Source organism: Pteropus medius, unplaced genomic scaffold (assembly GCF_902729225.1).
Source record: "Pteropus medius unplaced genomic scaffold, Ma_sr-lr_union100, whole genome shotgun sequence".
Taxonomy (NCBI): Eukaryota; Metazoa; Chordata; class Mammalia; order Chiroptera; family Pteropodidae; genus Pteropus; species Pteropus medius.
In genome coordinates this window covers 14,110,567-14,137,767 of record NW_024340701.1, presented here as the reverse complement: position 1 = coordinate 14,137,767, position 27,201 = coordinate 14,110,567, and the positions used below count along the sequence as shown (strand labels likewise).

Here is a 27,201-nt window from a genome sequence, read left to right as displayed (position 1 = left end):
GCTTACTCTATGCCAAACACTATGCTAAACGATGCACAGTATCTCATTTAAATATCAGAACAACTGGGATATTATGTACTTTCACCAAATAATGAAACTGAAACTCCAAGAGCTTGAGTAATTTGCCCAAGGAGATTTAGCTATTAGTTTAAAAGCCTATAATCCTAAGGCACACTTAGAGGTCACATCATCTATACGGTATACCTAAAAATCATGATTTCTAAAGGTGATCTTTACAAAGATATCTATTAAATAAACTCTGAGCAGAAACAGGAGGATGCCTACTACCTTAGCACTTGGAGTTTTGAGAGACAGAGTTCAGAATTAAGCATTTCACCACCACACATAGAAGAAATGTCTGATTGTTGACTGTCAGGCTTTTTGAAGTCCCAAATGCAATATGGAGTCCTATAAGACTGTATCTTTCTGTTTATGCAAACAAACTGCAATCAGAATAATATACACTTACTACATTTTTTCCATTGTATATACATGGAAAAAATGTATTGACCACCATTTGGATTGACCACCATTTAAATTTTTTCCAACCCAAGCTAAAACAATTGAAATATTTAATTTTGAGGCAAATAAGCTCTCATTCTTTTAGATATGACTTATCATTCAGATTATCTAGAAATTGGAAAATCATACTTTTCCATTTACTTCCAGTAAATTGAGAAGTAGAGAAACTAAGTGCCTTTCCTAAAGTTTCTCTTTTCAAAGTTGATGCAATGATATGTGAAAAGAATAATAAATTATTTAGATGTCTTTATTTTTAATATTATCTCATAATGGTGAGAAGAACTATCTTTACTCTTGATTTGGTGTTCCCACTCCATCCAAATAATTTATTTATTATCTGAAAATCCGAGATTTTGCAACTTTTACTTTTATTATTTATTTATTTATTTTTTTAAGTGAGGCAACCCTTGGTTGACCTCACAGATTGCAAGGACCTTGTCAGTCTACAATCCCTTATTTTTTAGTTTTTACACCTACAGCACCTGGTCTTCCTAGGTAGTCTCCCATCCAAGTACTACCCAGGCCCGACCCTGCTTAGCTTCCAAGTTCAGACGGGATCAGGCGTGTTCAGGGTGGCCTGGCCATAGAGATTTGCAACTTTTTCATTCATTTCATATATCATAATTCTCCTGGGATAGTCCAGTTTATGCATGTTGTTCCAATTATTAATAGTGTTCCTTCTCAAAAGTAACCCAGTGGATGATAAATTATATCTTTATCCCACGTTCATCAAGCCATGATTATGGAAAGTATATTTCATGCCATTTTGTCTTATTTCTGTATCACTAAATGAGAAAGCCAGGTCAGACTGGGGTAGGGAGGTTTGGTAGAGACTTCGGGGATCTTTGCCAGCACAAAACCACTTCTCTTTGCAAGGGATGGTCCTTCAGACCTTCCCATCACAAATACCATTTATGATGCTGAGCATCCATGTTTGAATTGCTCATCATGTCATTCAAGGGGGACATATGTTACAGACTGAGACAATTAAGACTATCTATTGGAGGGGGTTAAATTGGGGCTGAGACATAAGTAACGATTCTCTATATCTTCTCTGAGCTTCTGTGAGATGCCACATTCTGCAACACGGATGAAGGAGCAGGGAAAACCATCACTTCCTGAGGCCCTCATGCATCTTGATCTTTAGGTTCCAGGAGGGACACTCACACCATTACAATAAATTCCTTTTTTGGTTAAATTACCTTGAACTAATTTCCGTTCTTTGCCACTAAAAGGTCTTCATAGATACAGTACCTGGTGCTCCCTTTAATTCTAAATATTAATTTATACATCCAAGTGACATCTCTCTCTCTGTATTTCCTTGTTTTATGCCCTCTCAAAGACACTCAGTAACTTACCTTGGCATTCAAAAGAGAGGAAAAAAGGGGAAAAAAAGACAGAGGAAAAAGGCTCTCTGTCCAAAGGAGCTTTCTAATATGTGTTTGACCCACAGTTCTAGTTTTCTTATCTGTGTTTGGGTTCCTCTTCTGATTACTGACAAAAAAGGCCTCCTGAGATCCTCATGGTCAGTAACTTCTATCTCAGCTCTGTGGCCCCTGGTGCCAGAAAGACAGCAATGTTTTACCATGGGTAAGTTAGCTCATCTTTTCCTAAGCTCTGAATTTCTTGTTCAACAAAATGTCATTCAGGAGCAAATTATAGCAGCTCTGGATACTGAAGATGATAGCACCCAATGAGAAACATCTGTATTTGTAAAATTTATAAATCATATTGTAAAAGGTTTTCATTGTGATTAATTTTCCCCTCATGGGTTGGTTTCTGCTACTGTAGTAAAACAAACAAACAAACAAACAAGTAAATAAACAAAAAACCCACTGACTTGAGGTAAACCGTCTATATTTAGGTACCAGAGATGAGATACTTAATTGCAATATTTTATAGTTTGTAGAAAAAGCAGAACTGAGGTTAATCCAGAAAAGATTCACCAAAAGTAAATGGATGTAAATACTTTTGTTATATTACATAAACTTTCCTTCCCTTTAGAGGTGTTTAATGAGATTTGTTTCAAAAAAATTAAATATTCAAAAATGTCATAAAGAAATAGGTATTCAACTACTCTTAATTTTCCTCAGTTCAACTGAACATGAATATAAATTTATGCTAGAGAGCAGCTCAATTAAATTTATTCAAAAACTTTACCAAATTGGAAGTAAAAGTTAATTAACTTAAGCTCAAATTAGAAATATTAATTATACAAAATCTAAAAGTTAGTTCAAGCAACAGATTTGCCTGAGGTTTGAATATCAAGTTATAATATATTCAACAAAACTCCCTCCTCCTATGCTTTTATTAAAGTAGAAAGATTTATTATGAACCATGATAATTATTATTGAAGAACTGAATTGGATATCAAGTAACTGGAATTGCTGACAGTGAAATCTGAGAGTCCTTCTATCTAATTCGCTTTCAAATATATTTTAAAATGCACATTTTAAGACATTAGAATCTGCAGGTTAACATTTTCTATAATAAACTCTTATTGAGTAAAACACACGCAGAAAAAAATGAACAAATCATAAGTGTTTATAACTTGATGAATCTTTTTATAGGTTAAGTTTTAATCTAACAATTCAACTTCTAAAAATTTAACCTAAAAAGATTAAAAACTTGGGTGTCTGTGATGACTATACTTATAATAGAAAAAGGAAAAACTATACATTTGACAAAAGATTTATTATATTTGCCATCGATAAATGGAAAACTGTGCCATTAAAAGGAGGTAAAGGAAGAAGACATGGATCTAGATCCACTGCCATAAAAAGATAATATTATTGAGTGAAAAAAGTAACAAAATATCATATAATCTAGTTATCTCATTATTTTCATTTATGTAAAATTCTTCTTTGAGTCTAAAGAAAGCTGGCTGAGTATCTCTACTAAATGTCAACAATGATGGTATCTCTGGTGGGATTTAAGATGACTTCCATTTGTTTTTCTATATTGATATTTTATAACTACTTAGTAATAATACCGTTTAATAAATGCTTACAACATACAAGGCTCACATACTACACATGTGCATACACTCAGCTTAAATACATCATTTCACTTATATTGCACATAAAGGAATGCATTAGTACCTCATTAGACAGATGGAGAAATTGAGGCTTAGAAAGTTTAAGGAACTAAACCATATTTAGAGCCCGTATTTACAGCCAGATCATTTTGAGTCTAAAAGCCTTTCCTGATAATGATCAGAAAATATTCCTAAGAGTATTTATCTGGTGTGGGGAGAAAAAGCCACAGGATAAGTAATACATTCTTAATCTTATGGAATTTTAAATCCAATTAACAGAAATAGAAACCCCTTTATCACCATGTATGTTTTAGATACAAGATTCTCTGATAAAGTCACTTTGTAGGAATTCATTCAGGCAGATATGGTCCCTGACCTCAAGCATCTGGTATTCTAATAAATGACACAGTCTTGGGAACAAGTCATTGCACTGCTATATGATGGATGTCGGCATAAAGCAAAAAGTGAATGTCTCTTCTTGGAGATGGGTGGGTTGGTCTTGAGAAGCTGACAGAAACTTAGCATGAACAGGGAGAAGTGAGAGGCAGGAAGGGCACCAGGACTAGGGAAAAGCATATGAAAAGAGATGTAGGTATTACATGTAGGTCTCTTTGTAGAAAGTATAGGTACTTCAGTAAAGCTTTTGGGCAGGAAAGCAGACTAACAGAGAATAGAGCTAGCCAGGACTTGTTCAAAGAATACCTTGTGTACTTGAATATTTTCCGTTTCCAAAAATCTTGGGCAACAGTCCCTATGAAGAATGATCTTCATTTTCCAAACCACTGGGAGAACCGAAGGGAATAAAGGGGTGCCAAGGCCAGGGTACCAAACAGGGAAGATGACTAAAACTCACATGAAAACACAATTTCATTAGAACGGAAAAGTATTTCTGAATAAATTATCACATTAAATTTTTTCTCAAAAAAGACAAAATAATATATATCAAGCTTCAAAATCTTAATTCTTTGGGCAAAGGAGCAAGTTGTAAAGACTAAGTTTAATGGATGTAGTGCTAAAAGGAGATCTCTGGCAACTTCAGTTTAATCTATCTTCTGTGCAGTACAATGTTCCCAAAGGAACACACGTTCATTTAAAAGGTTTAAGTGTGAAAGATTTTTCTCTCTTGAACAAAACTAATTAAATTGAAATAACTTCTAAAGGCAAAGTGATAGTAATGTGTAGCTCACATCTTTCTAAATTGGATATACTAAGAAAATAGTAAGATATTCTTTTGCATCCTAAATGCCGACAATTTAAAAAACTATTGACTTCAAGGAAGTGAGCAGAGAAATATGTTCACATGTGGCTCTTTTAGTGTTTCTGGGGAAATTGGTCCAGTTGCTATAGGCTGGTTCATTGACTAAATGAAGTAGGTACCTGTAGATATTTCCTATTACCTGCAAGGCATAGGAAGGAACAAGTAACTGGAGGCAGAAGTATAATCTACCTTTCAGCCGCTCATTAATATTGCAGGGGAATCATGTTTTCCTGGGAGGCTGAGGCATTACAGCTTAATTCTATTTACAGTATTGTTAGTCACATAAATAATTACAACACAGATGATCTGATCCAGAATTCCTTTTTCTAAGAACATCAGCACACTAAGAGTTAAGATGTTCCCTAAACTAGTAATGCACAGCTTAATATTTGCTGCTTTCGTAGGAACAATCTGATTAGAGCTCTACTCCAATTCCCTCTGTTACTGGAAGTTTTTTCTTTTGCCTTCAAAATAGTTTCCTTGCAGCTTCTACAGACATAGCCACAAACCCAATCCATCATTAAAAGACTCTATCAAAGTCCCTAACTCCCCTCCTTCCAATCCAGTTTCCTTTTATCTCTCTCTTTTATTTTTAAACATTAATCTTGTCAGTGAATCAGTCCTACAGTGGCAGGAGTATGCCACATATATTGGATAACTTTTAAAGTATATCTCATACAGAGTCTAGCACTGCCACACTGCTCAGCAGGACAGGTAGGTTAAGTAGGTGCTTCTGTACTTCTGTAATGAGAATACTGAGACTTACAAACTCAGTTCTAGGTAAGGTTGTGGCAGAGTCAGAATCTAAACTCAAGTTTCCCTGTCCCGAAGCTTCTTTCCAGTAAGTATGGGGCCTGTGCAATGGGTAACACATATGTTTAACTTGATGCCATGGGACGCCTGCTACTTCATTTAATACGTATCCTAACCACCCATATTCTGTCCCCAAATACCTTCTTCCTTCCTTTCCTTCCCTTCCTTCCCCTCCTCTCCCTTTTCCCTCCCTCCTCCTCCCTTCCTCCTTCCTTTTCTCCTCCTTCCCTCCCACATTCTCCCTCCCTCCTCTTAAATCAATCAATCAATTAATTAATTAGTTTTTTATGACTATGTGGTCTCCCATCCAAGTACCAACCAGGACCAACCCTGCTTAGCTTCCGAGATCAGACCAGATCGGGCTTGTTCAGGGTAGCATGGCTGTAGATGCTCCCTCTCTCTTTAAATAACTCCTCAGCACCCAGTTCTAAACTCTGTACAGTGGTGAAGGCAGAGAAAGATCCAATTCGAGTGTTAACTTTAAAAACTCTGCCCCATCAGAGTATAGTACTATTTCCTCAGTCTTTTCTTATGTATATATGTATGACAAATGTGTGAAGAGACAATGAAAAAAACTACACCTGTCAGGTTGGCGAAGGTCTGGTAATATCCAGTGTTTTTTAGATTTAGGGGAAATAACCTTTCTTACATACTGATAGTAGGGCGGAAAGACGAATTATTCCAACAATTGCACAAAGACATATACACCAGTATTTTTTAATATTACTTGAACTGACACAGAAAATGATATACCATTCAGTAAAAAAATGTATGTACAATATGATTTTGTGTACATTAACTATAAAATCTATATTTGCACAGAAGTATATGACTATGCAAGCAAGAAATGGGAAAAATGGTAAGTTGACAGTGGTTACTTCTGGAGCAGCATTACAAAGGTAAAAGAGGGAAGATTATTACTTATACCTGTACAATTAGAATTTTTTATGATTACATGTTACTTTAAAAACATGAAAAAAAAGTGTAATCTCTGTTAAAAAAAAGAGAAAAATAGCAGTAAGAAGCACTACCTTATGACATCTCAGTATGTTAGGGAATCAATCAGAATTAAAACCTATTTGTTAACCTAATACTTTTGAATCATAGCCAGAAACATCAATATGGATAGGCAATATGATTTAGAAAGTCAAAATAATTTTAAATTATAATATTTAAATCTTGTGCAAAATGTTGAGCCTTCAGCTGTGAAATCATCCTATTCTCCTGTCCTCATTTTTCCAGCCACAGCTCCTAAGTCTAGGTCAATCCCACTCTCTTGGCATTTAGAAGAGATGGATGGAGACAGACTCAAGTTAAAGGGCAGGAAGCACTACAGACTACGTAAAGATCTTTCCTTTCCCTTTTGTGGATTCAGGAACACATTCATTGCTACTTGTATTGGTTGTCAAAATTTCTAGTTCCATCACTGGGCACACCGTTTTATTTCATGCAATTGGTGTGTAATCTGAATTGAATAACAAATGGTTATATTTTCTACAATAAGTTTGCAGAGGTACTTGGTACTTTGCCAATGTTCTTCTAGGACAAAGGCAAATATTTACATCTAGATTCCTGACTAGATTCATATGATATATCAAACTAGGTAACTTTCAAAAAAGCACATCTAGGCTCCACCTTCAAATTCTCATCTAGTGGGCTGGGGTGAAAGGCTGTTATTTAGGCAAAGCTGTCCTATAATGCTGATATACAGCCTTGGTTGAGAGTAACTTATACAGTGAAAGAGATTTATTTGGTAAAATTTTTGAGAAAGGATTTACAGCTTTTCTGTTCCCTAAAACAGAAACACCTTAGGCTAAATCACATACTGAAGCTTGAGAAGCAAAAATTTAGATTCCACAACCACAAAATATTAAGTTGAAAGGTTTTTAAAGATATTGAGTCCTCTTTCACTTTACAGTTAGAATACCAGAGAGATTAAGGAATTTATCTGAGGGAAATAATTAAATATATATCCGGTCACCCCAATAAATTTAATAAACAATAAAACATATATCTGGTATTAGAAGCCATCTCTCTTATAAAAAAATAGTACATTTTCAATAAATAATAACTAATATTTATTTTTCTATTGTCTATTTTTGGATTTCGAGTTGATTATCTAAAGTTAAATATTTGAAAAAACTCTATACTGAGATGTCAAAGCTAAATAAGTATTTTATTTAGAAAAATAACAAAAATAATGTCATGAATTTATGCCTAAACAGTTGTGTTAGGTCTTAAAAAATGTCTCTGGAAGTATACTGACTAAAATACATGAGCAAAAAAATGGACTGAGGGAAATACATGTCCTTATTGAGGATTTATTTAAGTAACTCAGTGTAGCTGGATCACAGTGATAGAAGCTGGAATGGTAGGTTAAAGATATCTTTTGAAGGACTTTGAATATTACGGTAAGAAACCTAAATAGGTGCAGAAAAAGCATTTGACATAATACAATGCTAATTTGTGATTTAAAAAACCCTCTTATCAAATTAGAAATGGAAGAGAAGTTCCTCAGTTTGATAAGGGGCACCTATAAAGAACCTACAGCTAAGATCTTATTTAATAATCTAACAATAAATGCCTTTCTTTGAGATGAGAAAGAGAAAAGACAGAGAGAGAGAGAGAGAGAGAAAGAGAAAGGCAGAGGAGAAGGAGGAGGAGGAGGAAGAAAAGATAAGCCATAAATCGTATAACTGATAAAGAACTAGTATCCTAAACATATAAAGAACTCTTACGTTTAATTCAATTATAAAAAGACAAACAACCTAATTTAAAATAAGGAGAAGACTTGAATGGACACTCCACAAGAGAATATATCTGAATGGCTGCTTAACACAAGAAACATGCTCAACGCCATCAATCGTCAGGAAAATGTACGTTAAAACCACATGAGGAACCATTATACACCCACCAGAGCAGTTGTGGAACAACCAGACTGCTCATACGCTGCTGGTGGGAATGTTTAATGGCCTAATCACTTGGAAAAAAGGGTTGCAGATTCTTTTTAAGTTAAACACACAAATATCCTGTTTCCTAGTAATTTACCATTAATATTTATCCAAGAGAAAAGAAAATATTCATCCTCAAAAAGGCCTGTCACACAAATGTTCATAGCAGGTTTATTGATTATAGTCAAAACTCTGGAAAAAAATCCAGATGTCCACCTACAGGTAAACCGATGAACAAACTGTGTTAGAGTGACACGGTGGAATACTACTCAGCAGCAAAAAGGAACAAACTACTAATCCATGGAACAACATAGATGAAACAGACATGCTGAGAAGGAAACTGTACACAAAAGAGTACAAACTGTATGATCCCATTTATATGAAGTTCAGAAAAGAACAAATTAATCAAAGGTAAAAAGAAAAAAATCAATACAGTAGTTGCCTCCCAGGATGGGGGTGGGAGGTTCCAATGGGAAAGGACATGAGAAGAGTGTCTGGGGAGACGAAAATGATAGATGGTAGAGTTGCACAGGTGTATATGGTTGTTAAAATTGTACAGATAAGATCTGTGCATTTCATTTTATGTAAGTTTTGCCACACAAGACTATAAAAATGTTAACTGAGTAGGGATGGGTATATGTAGGTACAGATGATACATAAATGGCAGGCTGTTGGTAATTGTTGAAATATATGATGGCTACACAAAATAATTTTATTATATTATCCATTTACTTTGTAGATGTTAAAAAATATCAATAAAGTATTTTTTGTTGTTGTTTAAGGAGGAAGAAACATATATGGGTATATGTTTTCCTGATAGAACACTTTTTGATTTTTAATACTTAAGCTTCATAGAATTTACATCTCTAAATACAGTATTTTTCAGTAAACATTTATATAGGAAAAATTTATATCTACATTCTCAATATAAAATAAAAGATTTTAAATAAAATGTTGTGAGGGAAAAGTCCCGAGGTGTTTTCCAAGTACAGAATCACAAAGAGAGGTTTTGAATTGCGGTTTGGATGTTGGTTGAACTAAAAGAAAGCAAGTTATTGTATATGAAACAACTATGTGTTAGCAATCACACTACTTGGTGATTCTGTAGCGATATTAGGCACTTTACATCCTAATACTATTATGTGTTACCTAAATACAATTATTTTTATGGTATTTTAGCTATATTTTAGGAAAGGGGGAGCGTGTTGATTTGTAATGAATAATTTTTCCTGACTTAAAATAATGAGAAAAAAATAAAAATAAAATAAAATAATGAGAAATAGGCTCATGGTTACTGTTTTGGTGGAATGTCTGATTTTCATGTTGGATTACTGATTTTAAGCTCACCTCTTAAAAACTATAATTAAAACACACATATTCAATCACATTTGTGATGAGTTTAAGCAGTTGTTTGATATCGTCAGCAAGTTGAACTTGGAATAAGAATTTCATTAATACTTTTCTTTCAGTTTCATGACTTAAAATTGTGAAATTACTGTGACTCCAAATGTTCATTGTGCAAATAAAGCAAAATACAGAAATAAATTATAAGTTGAGGCAGATAGAAGGAAACCTTTCTCAATAATTTAAGAGCATGTCTTTCCAGACTGCATTTTAAGTGCAGTCACTATGATAGCAATGAGTAGAAATGGAAGGAAATGGGAAAGAAACTAGAAAAAAGAGGGAACAGAGGCCTGGAGAACTATCTCAAAGTTGTGTAAGACCTAAGAAAAAACTGCAGAAAGGAGAGGAGAGTCTCAAGAGGTACTGCTGAAAATCAATTATTCCTTCCAAAAGGCAAGTTTCTTTTTCAGCATACATTCCTATCCCTATTTTTTAATATTCTTTCCACATTAATCTAAGTTTCTTAGATTATCTTCATATTTACTTTCTGCTTTCATGACACTTTCTCTCCATGATTTTAAGATAATGTGGCTCACTGTACAGATCCCACATAAAGCTTTTGTAGAGCAATAACGAGGACTGCAATAATAAAAAATTAAATGTCATTCTTCCAGAAGATCAGTAAGAATATAGATATTTAGCCTAAATATTTCAGCAGCATAAAGACAATGACATGTGACTAAGTAATTCAAAACTCTTCCCCTAATAAGCCAGGGACAGAAACAAAAATGGCAGAAACAGAGCTCAAAGACTTCACTGCAAGAAACACAGAAAAAAGAACGAGGCTTCTCAATATAAGCTAGATTTTACATATATTTCTTGTAGCCTAAAAACAAAACTTTAGCTCTGTAATAGTGCTGAGGGGGAAAGCTCTTAAATTATGAAGTTCAAGAAGCTCTCAAATTGGGCAAGAACCACCTCAAAAAAATATTATTTTTCTTCCCAGGTTCTTGAGAGAGAGGTATAATTTCGCCAACTGCATTCTTCTGTTAATGAATTCAAAGTGGCACTAAATATTAAGATAAAAAGAGTAACATGGTATTGCATTATGAGAAACTACCTCAGATATTTTAAACTAGTACTGTATTAACTGCATTAATCTAGATCTACCAAAACTACAAAATGATGAGAAATTCACTTTCCTTCTAGAATCATTATTAATCTAGAACTGAATAACTTAAGAACAAAGCCCTTAAGAGTTGGAAAAGCTAGTATTTGCATACTGATTCTGCTCCTTCATGTTTCAGTTTCCTTATATGTAACATAAGGATTAAAATAGCACCAACTTCCATTGGGTTTTTGTAAAAGTTAAGAGAGAATGAACAGAAAAAATTTAGCACTGCCTCATAAATATGTTTTCTTAATGAGTACATTTTTTTGTAACTCAACCTGGATATAACACAATGGATTACTTAGGGAAGATAAGTTAGCAAGACAAAAAAAGCTATCAGTTACAAGATGGTAATGACCTGGGGGATTGCACTCTGAAGAAAGGAAAAATGGTGCACACATCACAGAGGTCCCATGTTTTGTGTGTGAGGCTGATCACTCAGCTAGCATCACATATTTCTGTTGACTTTTGAATTGTGAATTAGGTTGTAGATTATTTTAATAGTCACAAAATGGGGTGACTTTAGCTTTGTATATGGGAAGGTCATGTTCAGGACATTCTTTCAGTATTTATTTTTGCCAGGTCTGATCAACAAATTTTTTAACTGAGATACAGTAGACACATAATAAATCACGTATTTAAAATGTAAAATTTGATGTGTTTTGATACTCATGAAACCATTGCCACAATAAAAAAAATTGGTCAATTTATTTTTGTACTTTTAGCTATTATAAACCTATTTATGTTAATAAAACTGTAGGAAAATAATTTTATTGCAATTTTGAAATCCTTCACTTTCTGCTCATTAAACTAGTGTTTCTGCAATGGGATATTTTAATACATGAAGTCTCTTAGAGCATAATTATTGCATTAAGAAGTACACTTTATAAAATTACATCTATGTATGATAATAATCTAAAGAAGCCAATCTAAGATGACAGACACTTCTGACTGTAAATTAGAAAGAATGGTATCTATGGATGCACGAATGGTAGTGATTTATTTACTATTGTTCTACGCTTCTAAATCACATCTAAGTCTTCTTAAAGATTTCAAAAATAATTCACTGGCAACCAGCAGAGAGTTAAGGATCAGCTGCTGGGACTGTTGAGGTGTAAAGGCCCTTGGGTAAGAGTTACATCATAAAGCAGCTACATGTACCTGAGTCAGTCATTTAATTTTCATGGCTTCGATTTTTTTTTTCTATTATTAAATAAATACTACGAGACCATAGGGTCTGAGTTTACCTATAGTTGTATATCTTTATCCCTGACAAATATGAGAAGTATTCATGCTTTTTATTTTTAACGATTTTTAAATAAACATATACACATGCAAAATAACAAGATTTAGTTTGGGCTATCTTGCAGGTAAACGTTACAAAGGGAATGTCCTTCTTCTATCTTGAAGGATGTGGGAGCCAGACAAGACACAGCTCTACATGCTAGCCCAATCAATTGTGCACTTCCTGTGCCACCCACGCTGTTCCTTCTGGCTGCTTCTGTAACCTGACAAATCACTCCAGTTCCCCGCACAGCACTATGGGCTCTCTCTTCCCACACTTGCACTGTAGGGAAGATTATAAATAAACCTTATGTTCATATGACAGCACCATGCCCGGGCCTGTGTATTTTCTAGGACTAATTGCTTAGGGAAAGCCAATACTCTAGTGCAAGTCTTATTCCAGTCTACATGGTAATTATATGCTAATACCTTTTGAAATCAATTCAGAACCCCATATTACTATCGCAGTAAAGGGCAAAGAAGCTGAGATTTAATCACATTGTCTTCTGGGGGCTTAATGTGAGATTTTTTTAAATACGTGAACTGGGCCATCGATTGACAGAACCTGCTGACTGCTTTTCCACTGTAACAATGCAGTCCCACAGCAACAAAACTGCCGGCGAATGTTGTGCCAAAAATCAGTCACGGACAGGGCTCTAGTAGGGAGGCAGAGTTTCTGAATTCAAAGAAGTCACACGTTTGTTTGACAGGTCTGTTTTCTACTTCCTCTAAATTAGCCTCATCTTAAGGCTTAAAAGAAGTCAGATCAACTATCTATAAAAGGAGACTGGGAGCAAAGTAATAACGACAGCAACAAAGCACTAATGAGAAATAATATGAGCAAATGGCGGAGTTGTAAAAAATAATCGAGACATGGATAACTTTACCTCGACTGAGGAGAGAAACCACAAAAACAAATGGAGTGTGGGTGGGTAAGCAAATGCACAGATGTGCTCTAACTTGGAAATCTAGTAAGTACACTCTAAAAGCCCACTGCAAATGCCTCGCTCCTACATAACGCAGTGTCCTTCTACCATCTAATACACTGCAATGTCCAAAGAATAGCTATTGTAACACTGGCTTTAGCTTTCCTGGCACTCATTATTAAATCAATTTCTTATTCTCAGTTCAGAATCACACTGGATTTGATATCATGCTATATACAAATTCTTTACATGTCATAGAGAAAGGACTGAAATTTTTTCTCAGCTATAAAAAGAAACCAGGGAAATGCTTCCCACAGGAATATTTCCCCCCTGTCATCCCTGATCTAGAGCCAAAAGCCACATGAGAAGATGGGTTATAACTCCTTAAGAATCCAGTATGTGCATTTTTCATTCTCTCAGCTTTTCAAGATGATGCATGGAGCTACTGAGGAATAAGAAGATGGCTCCTCTCTGGGACATACTTTCAGAGACAAATGTATTAATATAAACAAACTAAAAAACTGAAATACACAAATCCACATAAAATATTATTTTATAAATAATATCATCTACAATTTATTAAAGTATTACTATGAGCCAGGCATTGTGGCAAAGCTTGACATATCTTCTATCATTAATTCTCATAACGCCCTTTCAGGTTGATTGATGCTATACAATCCCTTGACTGTAAGCTATATGAGGACAGGTATCGCGGATTTTGTTCACCAATAGAAAATCAGCACACTCTTCATATAGCGCCTCCAAATGACAGATGCACAGTAAGATACTTGCTGAATGAGTAAGTTCCATTTGCTAAAGGAGGTAACTGAGGGACAGAGAAGATAAATAAGTAGCCAAACATATGTGACTCGAGAATCTGTGTTCCGATATATTTTTATCTGTTTTTTTTTTAAACAAGAGAAATAGTGGTGAGTAGAGGGGGATTATCATATTGTCATATTTCATTGTCTTCCTCTTCCCATCTCTGAATGAAGATAAAAATGATGAATAGCAACAAATGGGCCAAATTCAGAAAGTCAAAAGAATAGGAGAGGTCCAATATGGCAATTTGCTAATATTCTTTTTTACCCAGCAGCGCTTTTCCAGTCTCTAGCCTAGAAAACAGATATCTGAAGTTTCTGTCTGTGAGGGAGGAAATATGATCTAATTAATAGTCAACTATGTGCCACATACTGTGGTAAGCCCCTTCTAAAAATGCAACTAATAACTGAAAGAACTGGAATAAGTTAAAGTAGGTCTGCTAAGTCCAGTGCTCATTGGCGTATACAGTGTTGGCTATTGTTATGGCCTGTAAAACACCCTCATTACTCTGCAGGTGCAGCTCATTTGTTACCCATATCTAACAAAATGTCAGACAGAAAAATAAAATACCAGTGCTCCTGTTAGTCTGGATCCTCTAGGCCATTCCTCTTGAGTCTTAATAAGTTAGAGAGAACAGAACTAGAAACTTCATGTTCCAAACTATAGCCTTTGGACTATTTCCATATATCGTGCAAGATAGGAAATCTCTGTCTAGGTACACATATCACAACAAAGTGACTTAAGATACATGATGCCATAAAGACAGAGCATCATCAATCAGAATTCTCGAGGATCTAAACAAATGAGGTTTGGTTGAAGTACCATGGGGAACACAGTATATTTTGGTGGTTACAGCTTGGAGTCTGGCAAGCCTGGATTCTTACTGAAACTTAGTAACTGAGTTCTGTATCGTTAGGCAAGTTACTTATGAAGGTTTTTTAAATCCATAAAATGGAGATAATAATAGTATTAATCATATAGGGCTTTTAAAAATACTGAATACAAATGTGTGAGTGCATTTGTAGAGTGCCAGTAATAATTCGGGAAATTACCTTTTGCCTTCATTATTATTGCCACCACCATTACTTTAGCCTCATTTTGAAAGAAGTCCCTAAACATCAGCCAAACGAAATAAACCTGAAGCAATGAAATATATTAGTTAATACATCCTGTCACCTTTTATTTAATTAACGATTGTGCTAGTAAGTGCTGCTACTGAATATGGGTCTCTTTCGTGAAGCTATATTACAAAGAACAAGAAAACAAAAGTAATTCCAGAAGTGACTTCTTTGTGGAAATAGGTTCTAGATGGGGAGAAACTATCAGGGCTTGGAAAAAAGAAGTGACACTAATGGTTACAGTGTCTGAGCAGCTTTGGTTGTAGATATCATTAGGCACATCAGATTACGGATGACTGTGAATTCTAAGTCAGAGTCTGAAGAGGAAATCGCAAAATCAGGAAGCCCTCATTTTAAGTAAGCAGTCTGACCCTCCGTGCCTCTGTGATTTAGCTTCCTTTAATGTTCAAATGTTGAAGCGTTTTATACAAGAAGCCTCAGAGCACACGGGTTAACAAAGAGCTAAGAGGTCAAACTGCCCGATTTTGAATCCCAACACCATCATTTACTTGGTGACCTCATCAGTAACAGAGGTTGCAGTGTCTAATACCGAGTATACATTAGCCATTGTTGTTGTTATTACATTTTTCATTCTGAGGTGCAACAATCTTGTAATGTCTGTTTCTTCCTCTAGACTGTGAGCAATTTGAATGAAGGGACTGGATGTATTCATTCCTTTTTCTGTGTCTAGTCCCAAGAAAAATTATTAGCTGAGTGATTGAACAAACAAATGAATATCAAACTGAGATAAACTCAGAACAGAAACCCTGATTTTAAGTTTAAGAAAATAAAAATAACCTTTCAGTTTATTGATGAAATCGTCTAGATAGTAATTAATAGAGGTCAGTCATCTCCTTAGCTTCTCTTACCTCTATCCTTTTCCTAAATAAGGAACTTATATGGCCTTAACCCACATCACCAACTTTACTGATATTAACTATTGCTTGACAATCAGATCACAGGTTTCAATGGCTTAACACCTTCCTCAAAACTAAACGACAATAACAAAAACAAATGTCATACTTATAGTTAATTCAAAACCCAGAGAGTTTAGACAAATACTGATATTAGATTAATAATCAAATTAGTTTTGAGCTTTTTGAATAGACAGTACAAACAAGCCCTATTCTTTTAATATATTTCCATGAGATTTTACTTAAGGGTTCCTAAATTATTTTGAGAGATTAATTTTTACTCAGTATGATTTTTGTTCTTGCTTTGAAAAATGATTTTAAAGTTTTAAAAAGTATTATTCGTCAACATTCTTTCCCTTCACCTCATTTTACTGTACACTATCTCCTGTACTCTTTCACCTCACCGGAAAAGAAATAAAAAGCATATATGCCCCTCACCTCTAATAGTTCATCTCCAATACGTATTCGTCCATCTGTGGCAGCGGGTCCTTCTGGGTTAATTCCCACCACAAAGATACTCATGCGTGACCTGTCTTTGTTACCAGCAAGGCTGAGTCCAAGGCCATTCTTATCCTTTTCTAGTTCAATAATGTGCAATTCTCCAGGCAGATCTGCATATCTTTGCCTGATTTTCTCTATTTAAAAGAAAAAAAAAAGATAAAAAGAAAATTAAATGAAGTAGTTCAATCTGTATTACAGAGATGTCAGCATTTCCCCATCCTTACTGTGGTTCCTCTACAATGAATGATTCTGTTTTGAGAAAGAAGTATTTGAGGTTATTCATAGCTTTATGTAGAGGTTACTGTTAAGAATTATTTTATCTCCATCTAAGAAAGTTAGTTCATCCATTAAACCTTCCTGATTGTTCAGGTTCACACTGACCCAGACTTTCCATGCATTATTTTTTTACTTAAGACATTCAAAACAACGTGGTAGAAACCTTGGCTTTCCTGTATCCCCTCTGGAAAAAAAGGGGGTGGCACAGAGGAGACTATTTACTGAGCACCAGCTATGTGCCAATCACAAAGTTTGGTCCTCAAGGTATCATGCTGAACAAAACAGACATGGTTTCTATTTTCATGGACTTGCAGTTCAGTAGAAAAGAAAATCAACAATTAATACTAAATAATTACATTTATTTAAAGTATTCAAAGCCTACAAAATAATATCGTGCAGTATGTAAATAAAAACAAGAGGAATTAAGAATGTTAGTTTAGCTGTCAGCTCTGAATTCAATCTGCAAATCTACCACTTACTCAATATCCAATAATTAATACATTATTTATCTCTATGACATTCTACTTCATCTGTAAAACAGGCATTGAATTATCTACTTCATGGATACGGAAAAATGAACTAAAATTCACATTAAAGAACTTAAAGGCTCATGACTTATATGTATTCTATAACTTTTTAATTCAGTCTTCTGTTTCACCTGCTACCTCCATTTTATGGCCTATATCACCTGTTTTAGGATTTGGCTGGCTATGTTTCACTTGTGTTCGTTCTGTGCAACAAAAATCACACTGGGAGATCAGTGTGGGAAACAAGAGTGCTTTAAACATGTTTTGTGCCCCGCACAGCACCAGCTAAGTCCAGGTGCATTGCCAGGGCTAAAAGGCTGGATGACTACTACTATGGTTCTGATGCAAACATCTCATCAGCAGAGTAACAACTTACTATATTGTGGCTGTCCTGGAACTCTCTATTCTCAGTCTAATGCTTGACTTAGATCATGTTCACTGTCCTTTGGAGGAAACTTTGCAAACTGAAAGCTTAACTCAAATAATTATCTTTAGGAGGAGGGCGAAGGGGAGACAGTCTAGTCTGGTGTATTGCTTTATCAGACTAAACAATACTGCCATATAAGAGAGTAAATTTAAGAAAATACAGTAAAATAAGGACTTGCAATGTAACAAAACTGTCCTCTATGTAGGAAAAAAATAAGTCATATTAACATTGAAGTAAATAAGCTCAAAGTATTTTTGTTGGTCAACACTAAGAGGAAGACCCTATGCAGGTACTATAACGAACAGAGACATACAAGACATGTTACCCTCAAGCTGCTCACACAGTAACACAATAGAAGCAAAGAAATATTAAACTACAGTTATTTAAATAGAAATTCCAACCACCATAAGTGCTGGGCACTGAATAAATATTAATTTATTAGTGAATTAAGATAGTGTATAAATACTAAATTAATTGTGGTAACAATAATTGCTTTTAGGGTTCTAAGAACTGAAGGGATTTTATGGAAGAAACAGAATTTGAGAATTAAATAACGTGTAGAATTTGGCTATGTAAAGAAGGGTCCTGGTAGGTGAAATGACAAGTGGAAAAGCATATATGCAGGTGGGGTAAAGAGGAGAATGAGAACCCATTTGGCTATGAATTAAAAATTCTTTAGGTTAGTGGGTGGACGATAAGAAAATAAGTACAAGGTTAAAAGGTCAATTGACAGATTGTTTACAGAAATAATATTCCAATTTATAAATTCTGCAGAAGTGCCCTAGGGTACCCAAAGTATGAGGTCTTAAGAGGACACCCTATTTGAGACCTCTTCCCGAGATTCAACAAAAGCAGCGATGCTTTCATCTGCTTTATTGGATTTATAGGGTAAGATGGTTAAGACATGTTATCACAGCTAAGCAAGCAAAATAAAACAAAATTTTAACACATCCCTGTCAGAAAATAATAAAGCAGAAAAATATTTTTTTAAAAAAGATACTGAAGACTTTAAGAATACGATAAGCTCAAAGTATTAGATATAAGAAAAATTTTACATATCACAGACAGAAAATACAGATTTTGGAGGAGGCAGAGCACACAGAACAATTACTGAAACAGGTTGTGCATTGGGTCATAAAAGAAACTTCAGTAAATCTCAAAGAACCAATATCATACATTTTGTGTCTTCGAATATATGCAATAAAACTATAAAAAACTATAAACTAAAAACAAAAAATAGCTTTAAAACTACCTTGTGTTTAGAAATAAATTAATGTTAGTAAAAAGCCCAAAATTTAAAATGGAAACAATATAGGAAATTAAGAAAGACAGTATTCACAATTGAATAAAAAACCACAATTCTAGAGGTCAAACTTAAAAGATATAGCTAAAGCAGAACTTAGAAGGCTATTTATACTTTTGAATAACTTTTCAGAAAACAAGAAAAGTTAAAAACTAATATGTTAAGCATTGTACCTAAGAAGGTGGAAAAAGAACCACTTAGCAAATTCAAAAATGTAAGAGAGAAAATACCAAAGGGCATGTGTTAATGAAACAGAACTATCACCGCCAAACCAAAAAAATATGTATACATGCAAAACAAATAAACATTACAATAAAAATCAATGGAAGTAAAGTGTAGATCTTTGAAAACATTAATAAGACAGGCTCTGCAAAAACTGATCAAAGAAAAATATAGATATTACAATAGGCTAGTAATATTAAAGAAACTGAAATGATCATCAAGGATATTTCCTTTCAAAAATACCCTAGTCCTAGATAGTTTTACACTTGAATTCTATCAGATTTCAAGTTATAATGAATTTTTATCCCATGTAAGCTGTTCCAGAACATGGAAAATGTACAAAAAGTTATCCATCTCATTTTTTGAGGCTGGTATAATCCTGATTCTGATTTTAAAATAAAGACAAATCAAAAAAAGAAAACTGATCTTATTTAATTTATGATCATGGACATAAAAATCTTTAATTTAAATCAAGTGTATATTAAAAACATTTAATTTGACTTCTATGATATAGACAATATTTGACCATTTTCTGACATAAGAAAAGCAATTTCATATGACTCGATCTAAGCATACATTATGAAGAAGGCTGTATTCCAGGAATGCATGACGAATTATAATTTAGAGAGATAAGAACTATAATAAAAATACCACTGGCTGAAGTCCCCCATCTATTTTACTAAGTTATCAGGAAAACTATAGATATTCTAGATATATTCTATAGATATTCTAATATTCTAGAATATTATAGGTATTCTAAGAAACTCTCAGTCTATTGGTCAGATATACCTTCCATGCATCATGCCAAAAACCTCATTAGTTGATATTTCCAATAATCCAGCATCCAACTTCTAACTATTTGCCTAAACACTAACAAATGAGTTATTCAGCTTTCCTTGATGTCTTATTTATTATTATCATCATCATCACCATTATTATTATTATTAGTTAAGGAAGAAGGAGATAAGCTCAACAGAATAAAACAGAGCAGAAAAGCAAATCCTAGACTAATGAAGAGTTGAACATATTGAATTGGTTAAGAAATTGTATTAATTTATTGAGGACCTGATAAGTTTCAGAAACTATGCTACATCTTTCAATAAAATTTCTTTTTTCATGCTAAAAATTACCCTATCAGGTAAGAATGATCACCTCTGCATCCTAGATGTGGGAAATAACATATTTAATGTTAACTAACTTGCCAAAGGTTACCCAGCTAGTAACATATAGTAAGGATACAAACCCAGTTTTGTCTGTCTATCTTCATAGTATTACATGAAAGTATCTTTTTAGATTTTTTATTTCTTCCTACTTTCCTATCCTAAAAATATATACTCCATGAGGTTCCTTGTACATCCAGTTTACTGCTGTCTTCTGCACCTAAAACAATGCCTAGCAAATACTAGGTGATGAATAAGTGCAATATAGGCCTGTCAAAAGCATACAAATGGTTTCTAAGGTCTTCTTCAATTACTATGCCATACTGTTGAGCCAATGCCCCAAACAATGCAACAAAAAGACTGAGACCTAAAAGCATTAGACACATAAAATGTTATAAAACAGAATACATTCTTTCAGTTATAAGAAGTAGAAGAATGGTTTCGTCTTTAGATTTGTATTCAAAAGTAACAAAATCCATTAGGACTACTAGAAAAACAAATTACTATACGTACATTATTTTTTTCATTGACTATTAAATAAACTACAGAAACTTGAAAAGCAAAAAGTTTATATTTATTACTTTTTTCAGTGCATCATAATACAGGAAGAGTAATAAGACAATAAAAGTGCCAAATGTTCTATAACACATATGCTCTTTAATCTTCAGTTACATTTTTATTGTTAAGCTTTTCAGGCCTCAGAATTTGGGGTATCCTACAGTTTTATTTAGACTCATAACTAGAAGGGGCTTAAAAAATAACAGGTCCAATTCTTAAACAAATTAAATGCTATGTTTTCACCATATCATGGAATTAGAAACTTTTAATTCAGGCAAACCCAACCAAGAAATCAGGTAAAACTACTTTCTCTAAATGCACACCCGCTTCCACACACCCATACAATTTGGACTCCTGTATAAACAAAGAAATAAGACTTAAGAAATGAAGATCTTATATAAAGTTATGAAGCTAATTTATAGCTAGAAATTAAAGTCTTCTAATATGTAGTTCGAGTCCTCTATCAAATTATGTTAAATTTCTCCAATAACATTTAAAGAAATAAAAAAATGACTTCAAATTTCTCCTTCAATTAAAGAAGCTGTCTTTAGAGTTCTCATATTATAATACCCCCTTACATAAAAGAAACATTTCACAGGTCATCATGTCATTGAATCCTCCCCACACCTTCGTAAACACCTCCATTTGCAGGTGAGTGGACTGATACACAGAGAGGCCAGTGTTTGGGCCAGGTCTGCTGAATCCACTGTGTTCTCTTCATCACACCATGGCTATCACTTAGACTGGTGGAATTTTTAATAATAAGAGGCTCCTTTAAAGGAGCTGAAACAATGGTTCTCAGGCCCCATATCCTTAGATAATTTACTAGGCTGGCTACCTAAAAATCACCCTTAAAGTCTATAAAACAGAATCATGTCTGGGCTCCACCAGCTGAGGTTCTGAGCCAATGAGTTTGGGGTAAAGTTTGGGAATGGGGTAAATTTCCCTTTGAAACAAGGTCCTTAGATGATTTTCATGTCCTGCTATATCTATAAATAACAGACTAATCTCCCAGGCAATGTAATTTTTTTTTTCTACAGTGATCATGATGACAGTCAACCATAAAGTTCACAGATACCAAAACAAAAGGCAGCCTCTAAATATGCCTTTCACAAAACTAATCTAATTTGGTGACTATTTCTGGCTCCACAATCATGATAACGATTAAGTAAGAAAGTTGTTTTGACTATACAATAGATTCCTTTAGAATCTCAATCTCAGTTTTCCTCCCTCTCTCTCCCACCCTCCCACAGATAGCTGCCTGCCTCTCTCAAATCTCAAAAGTTACTTGTAATGTCCATTACCAATTACTTCTATTCTGTAGGTATAATTAAAAGTGAAACTAGAATTTCAAAAAGGGAGAAGGAAAACAAAGTTACTGTGTAGGGGAAAGTAGAACCAAACTCTTATTTTTGAATAATCAAGACACAGCACGCCAGTTTAATTCAGAATTTAAGAACAAAATCACAGTAGAGCTCCTGTGTACAGCTGAGTCAGCACAAACTGTTCTGCAGCATCAGACATCTGGCTCCACCACAGGGGAACCCCATATTGCCTGGCATTTGCTCTAAGGGCTGCTGAGCGTTGTTTCCATGGCAACCAGTGGTAGGGAAAGGGATAAGGGGCAAAAAAAATGTATGAAAAGAACGGTTTTCTTAAAACATTCCAATTTCACTAAAAATACATTGAAGAGGTGAAATAAAGAATATTATTTTATTTGAAACCAATGAGGATTTCCTCTAAAATTAAGGGAAAAAAAAATCCAAAGAACCCATACTTTGTTTCTTGTACACACACACACACACTACCACACACACACACACACACACACAACTTACTAGATTTTTAGCAACAATATATTAAAAGTGTTGTAAAGATCTAGGATCTTACTATATCTATTACTTCTAGAAAATACTTGTAATAAACATTCAATCTTTTTTCTTTTTCTTTTTTTTTTTAGGCAAGGCAATCCTTGGTTGACCTCACAGATTGGAAGGACCTTGTCAGCTTACAATCTCTTATTTTTTTTATTTTTTACACCTACAGCACCTGGTCTTCCTAGGTGGTCTCCCATCCAAGCACTAACCAGGCCCAACCCTGCGTAGCTTCCGAGATCAGACAGGATCGGGCTTGTTCAGGGTAGCTTGGCCGTAGACATAAACAGTCAATCTTATATAGATTTTCATTGACTTTCGCAATGTGTAATCAAGTAGCAATAGTTCCTATCACAAATAATCTAGATGCCCTTCTATTTCTAAATAAAACTCAGAAATTAGGAGATCAGTAAGATACTTCATTTGGTACCAAGCTTTACTTAAGTAACCCGGAATGAACATCAACCTAGAATAACTGGAGAGAGAGGAGTCTTCTGACTCAGCTGAACAGTCACACTTGTTTTAAACATGGATTTTCTAGCCCCATGACCATGCTATCTGAAGAAAGGAATCCCAAATTGCTCATAATTCTGTATCAAAGCACTGATGCCTTTTCCTTGTCCAAGAAAGCTAATAAGATTTCTCCAATATAGTCTCAGGGTATTTTCCTATCATCATAAGTGTTGCTAAGTAACAAACCCTTTCTCTCAAGAAAGAAACTTCATTCAAGTCACTGCCCAGTATTTTAATAGAAAATGTTCAACACACTGGAATAATGACCCAATACAACTCTAGAAGCACTTAGTTACCTGGTCTGTTTCCAAATAATAAAAATAATATAGAAAAAATATTTAAATAAGTTTTCTTATAGATTAAATACAAAAATCCCATTTCTAAATAATGGAGTTATGATAAACATCTCAATCTAATTTTCTTATGCAGTAATCAACTTTTAATTCTGAGAGCTTGTCAGTACATACAGTTTTAAGAAGTAAAAGCATATGAAAGAGAATCCAAAGTCCCCAAAACAGCATATGAACTCCAGTAGTAAAAGCAATTCTCAAGTGAAAGTCCACATGAAATAGGGAAAATAATGAAAACACGTCAGTGTAAAGAAGCTACATTTGTCATGACAACAATAAATTTTTCTCTTAAATGTAGCGGACATTTTTTCGAGCATATAAAAAAATATGTATCATAAGGACCTGCAGGTAGATATTAATTGAAGCACAAAAATATGAGAACTATAGTTACATATAATAATAACAGCTAGATATTCTTCTAAGCACTTTACTATAGTTTAACTTATTTAACCTTTACGAAAACTCTGCATAGTAGGTATTATCCCCAATTTTACAGATGAGGAAACTAAGGAACAAAGAGGGTAGATAACTTGTGCAGTAACACAGTTAGTGAATAGTAAAGCTGGGATTTGAAACCAGAAAGTTTGGCTATAGAGTCCATGACCTTAGGTGAAAGTCAGGCCAAAATTAAACAAAAAAATATTATATACAAAATTTAGAGAAAAAAAAGCCAGAAATTTCTTTCCTTTCATTTACAAAAAAATGCAATCTATATTAGATATAAAATTAGAAAAGAAAATCAACCATAAATTTAAAGAGACAAAATTCTGGCAGCCAATTAGAATAAAAATTCTTAAGACTATTTCCTTACGAGACCATAGAGTGAGAAAAAAAAGCTTTAACTAATAATGAAAATCTAAAATGTTCCCATTAGGTGAATCAAAATTCAAATGAATCGATATACAATGAGAAAATTTTAAACATAAGATACTGTATTAATATTAACTGAACTTTTACTGACATTATGCTGATCCCTTTGCATATTCAGTGTTATACAATAAAATCTTCAAGATGCCCATTTGGATAATGGGTAAACAAATTGTGGCATATTCATACAATGGAACTTTATTCAACCATGAAAAGCAACCACTGCTATAGGCAACATGTTTGAATATTGGAAATGTACTATTGAGTGAAAGAAACCAAGAGAGAAAAGTGTATACACCACATGATTCAATTTTTATCAAGTTCAAAAACAGGCAAAGCTAATCTATGGTTTTAGAAGTCAAGACAGTATTGACCTTTGGGGAAGAGGGAAGAAATGGTGAATAAGAGGGGGCACAAAGTGACTTGTGGGTGGTAGTAATATTCTATTTTGTGTCCTGGATGGTGGGTGGACATTCATCAAACTGTAGTACAGTTTTCTGTTTGTATGTATTTCAATACATTTATTTTTTAAAAAAGAGACAACAAAATAATGTAATGTGAGGATCTTGTTTGAAATCTGATTTGAACAAACCAACTGTAAAAATACATTTGGAGACAATAAAAAAATTTGATTATGGGTTATATATTAAATAAAACCAAAGAATTATTGTGTTAGGTACGTTAATGGTATTACAGTTTTATTTTTAGAGATGCGCATGCATGGATAAAATTACATCATGTCTGGAAATGGTTTAAAAATATTTTAGTAAAGAAAAATAAGGGATAGGTGAAACAAGTACTGTAAAATCTTGGTAATTATGGAATCTGGGAAAATAATATATGGGAATTCACTGACCTCTTCGTGTTTGAAATGTATGAAAATTTTTACAACTAAAAGAAAAATAAAACAAAACCTTCCTAACAATCCTATAAGATATAATCACCCTATCTTACAGATGACTAAGGCTCATGGAGGTTGTGGAACCTGGGGTTTAGATTCAGGTCTCACTCCAAATTCCATATGCTTACCCACCACACAAGGAAGATAAAAAGGAGCATCTTATGTGCACATCTGCTAGAGTGGCAGAGGGAAGTCTAAAATCTGCCTCAGTCCTTTTGGAATTTACAGTTTAGGGAAAGAACACATATAGAACACACATAGGAAATCCCAGAGTCCAGCCTTTGGAAGTTTAATTTGGTGGCAGTATACATAGGCTGACTTGAAGAGGGGAGAAAAGAAAACATGAAGACGAAGAGGAAGACTGTAAAAATAGAATGGTGGTCAAAGAATTGGAGGCAAAGTTAGCATGTGGTGGCAGAAAATAATTTGATAGACAAGATCAATAAAGCTTGTGAACTGTTTGGATGCCTGAGGTAAAAGAAGGGAAAGGATAACAGAGAAACTGAGGTCTGATGCTTAGAAATGGGTGAAGGACAAGGAGGTAACAATTTCGTATGAATGAGCTGGTTTGTGGTATCAATAACAGAGAGCTGGTGAATTTGACCTGGAGCTCAAGAATGAAGGGGAAGATAAGCCTGGAACTGCTACCAGATAATGCAGAGGTGGATGAAACACTCTGAATAGTATTTGACAATAAGCGAGCGATGGTTCAGAGGAGAATAGGAAACCTGACCACTTAGGAGGCTATTACTATGCAATCAATAGTGATAAGAAATGGATCTAATATGGGCTAAGGTGTCAATTGGAATAGAAAACGGAACTTAAGGAGTCAAGGAAAAGGAGTAATAACTAACTTCATTCCATTTATTCATTTAAAAAAATTCTGAATGCCTGCTCTGGGCCAGACGTCATGCTACTTGTTAAGGATATAAAGGCAAATTAAAAGAGGGAGAAAAAAAAAGGGGGGGGCATTTGAATTAGGTACTATCAAAAGCATAAGATAACAAATTTGGTTGGTATCTTTCTTTCAGTCACACAACAGCAGAGTAAGAAAGATTCAATTTCTATAATCAGTAGCTAAACTCTTAAGAATCACTTTTAGTCTGGAGAGGGAAAGAATCCGTCCCCCACCCTTAATCATTCACAACAAAGGACATCAAGACCATAGAAATTAATTGCAAACTAATGGCAAAACTGGGAATAGAATTCAAAAGTCCTCAATGATTAGGCCAGTTTCACTATTCTATTTTTCAGAAATCAGAGCCATTAGACCAAGTCTAAACTGAAGTTAGAGGTGGGCTATCTTCACCTCTCATTTTCACAAATCTCATTTCAATGCCTTCTTTAGTTCATGCTGGAGGAAACTGACTACTCTGCCAAATTCCTCTGATAGTGAGGGATGTGGGAGTAAGACACTCATTCAGTGGAGGAGCTGGCAAATGATCTCTCTATAAAGACAAAATGCAAGTTCATTGACCACCTATAGGCTTAAAACATAAAGTGAAATTAGTTTAATACAGAAGAAAGTTTATCTGCCCTAATTAGGGAAGATGGCTACATCT

The 27,201-nt window shown here is 34.3% G+C and overlaps 1 protein-coding gene and 2 pseudogenes across 6 annotated transcripts in view; all 3 read right to left on the bottom strand.

Moving 5' to 3' along the window:
• Positions 1–27,201, bottom strand: part of PATJ (PATJ crumbs cell polarity complex component) — a 287,089-nt gene that overhangs the window by 106,541 nt on the left and 153,347 nt on the right. For all 6 annotated transcript variants that reach the window (XM_039887878.1, XM_039887926.1, XM_039887916.1 and 3 more), the window contains one exon: positions 16,599–16,795. In XM_039887878.1, the coding sequence (XP_039743812.1) occupies positions 16,599–16,795 (197 nt within the window). The remainder of the gene's footprint in view (positions 1–16,598; positions 16,796–27,201) is intronic.
• Positions 993–1,111, bottom strand: LOC120581398 (uncharacterized; annotated as a pseudogene).
• Positions 23,172–23,290, bottom strand: LOC120623072 (uncharacterized; annotated as a pseudogene).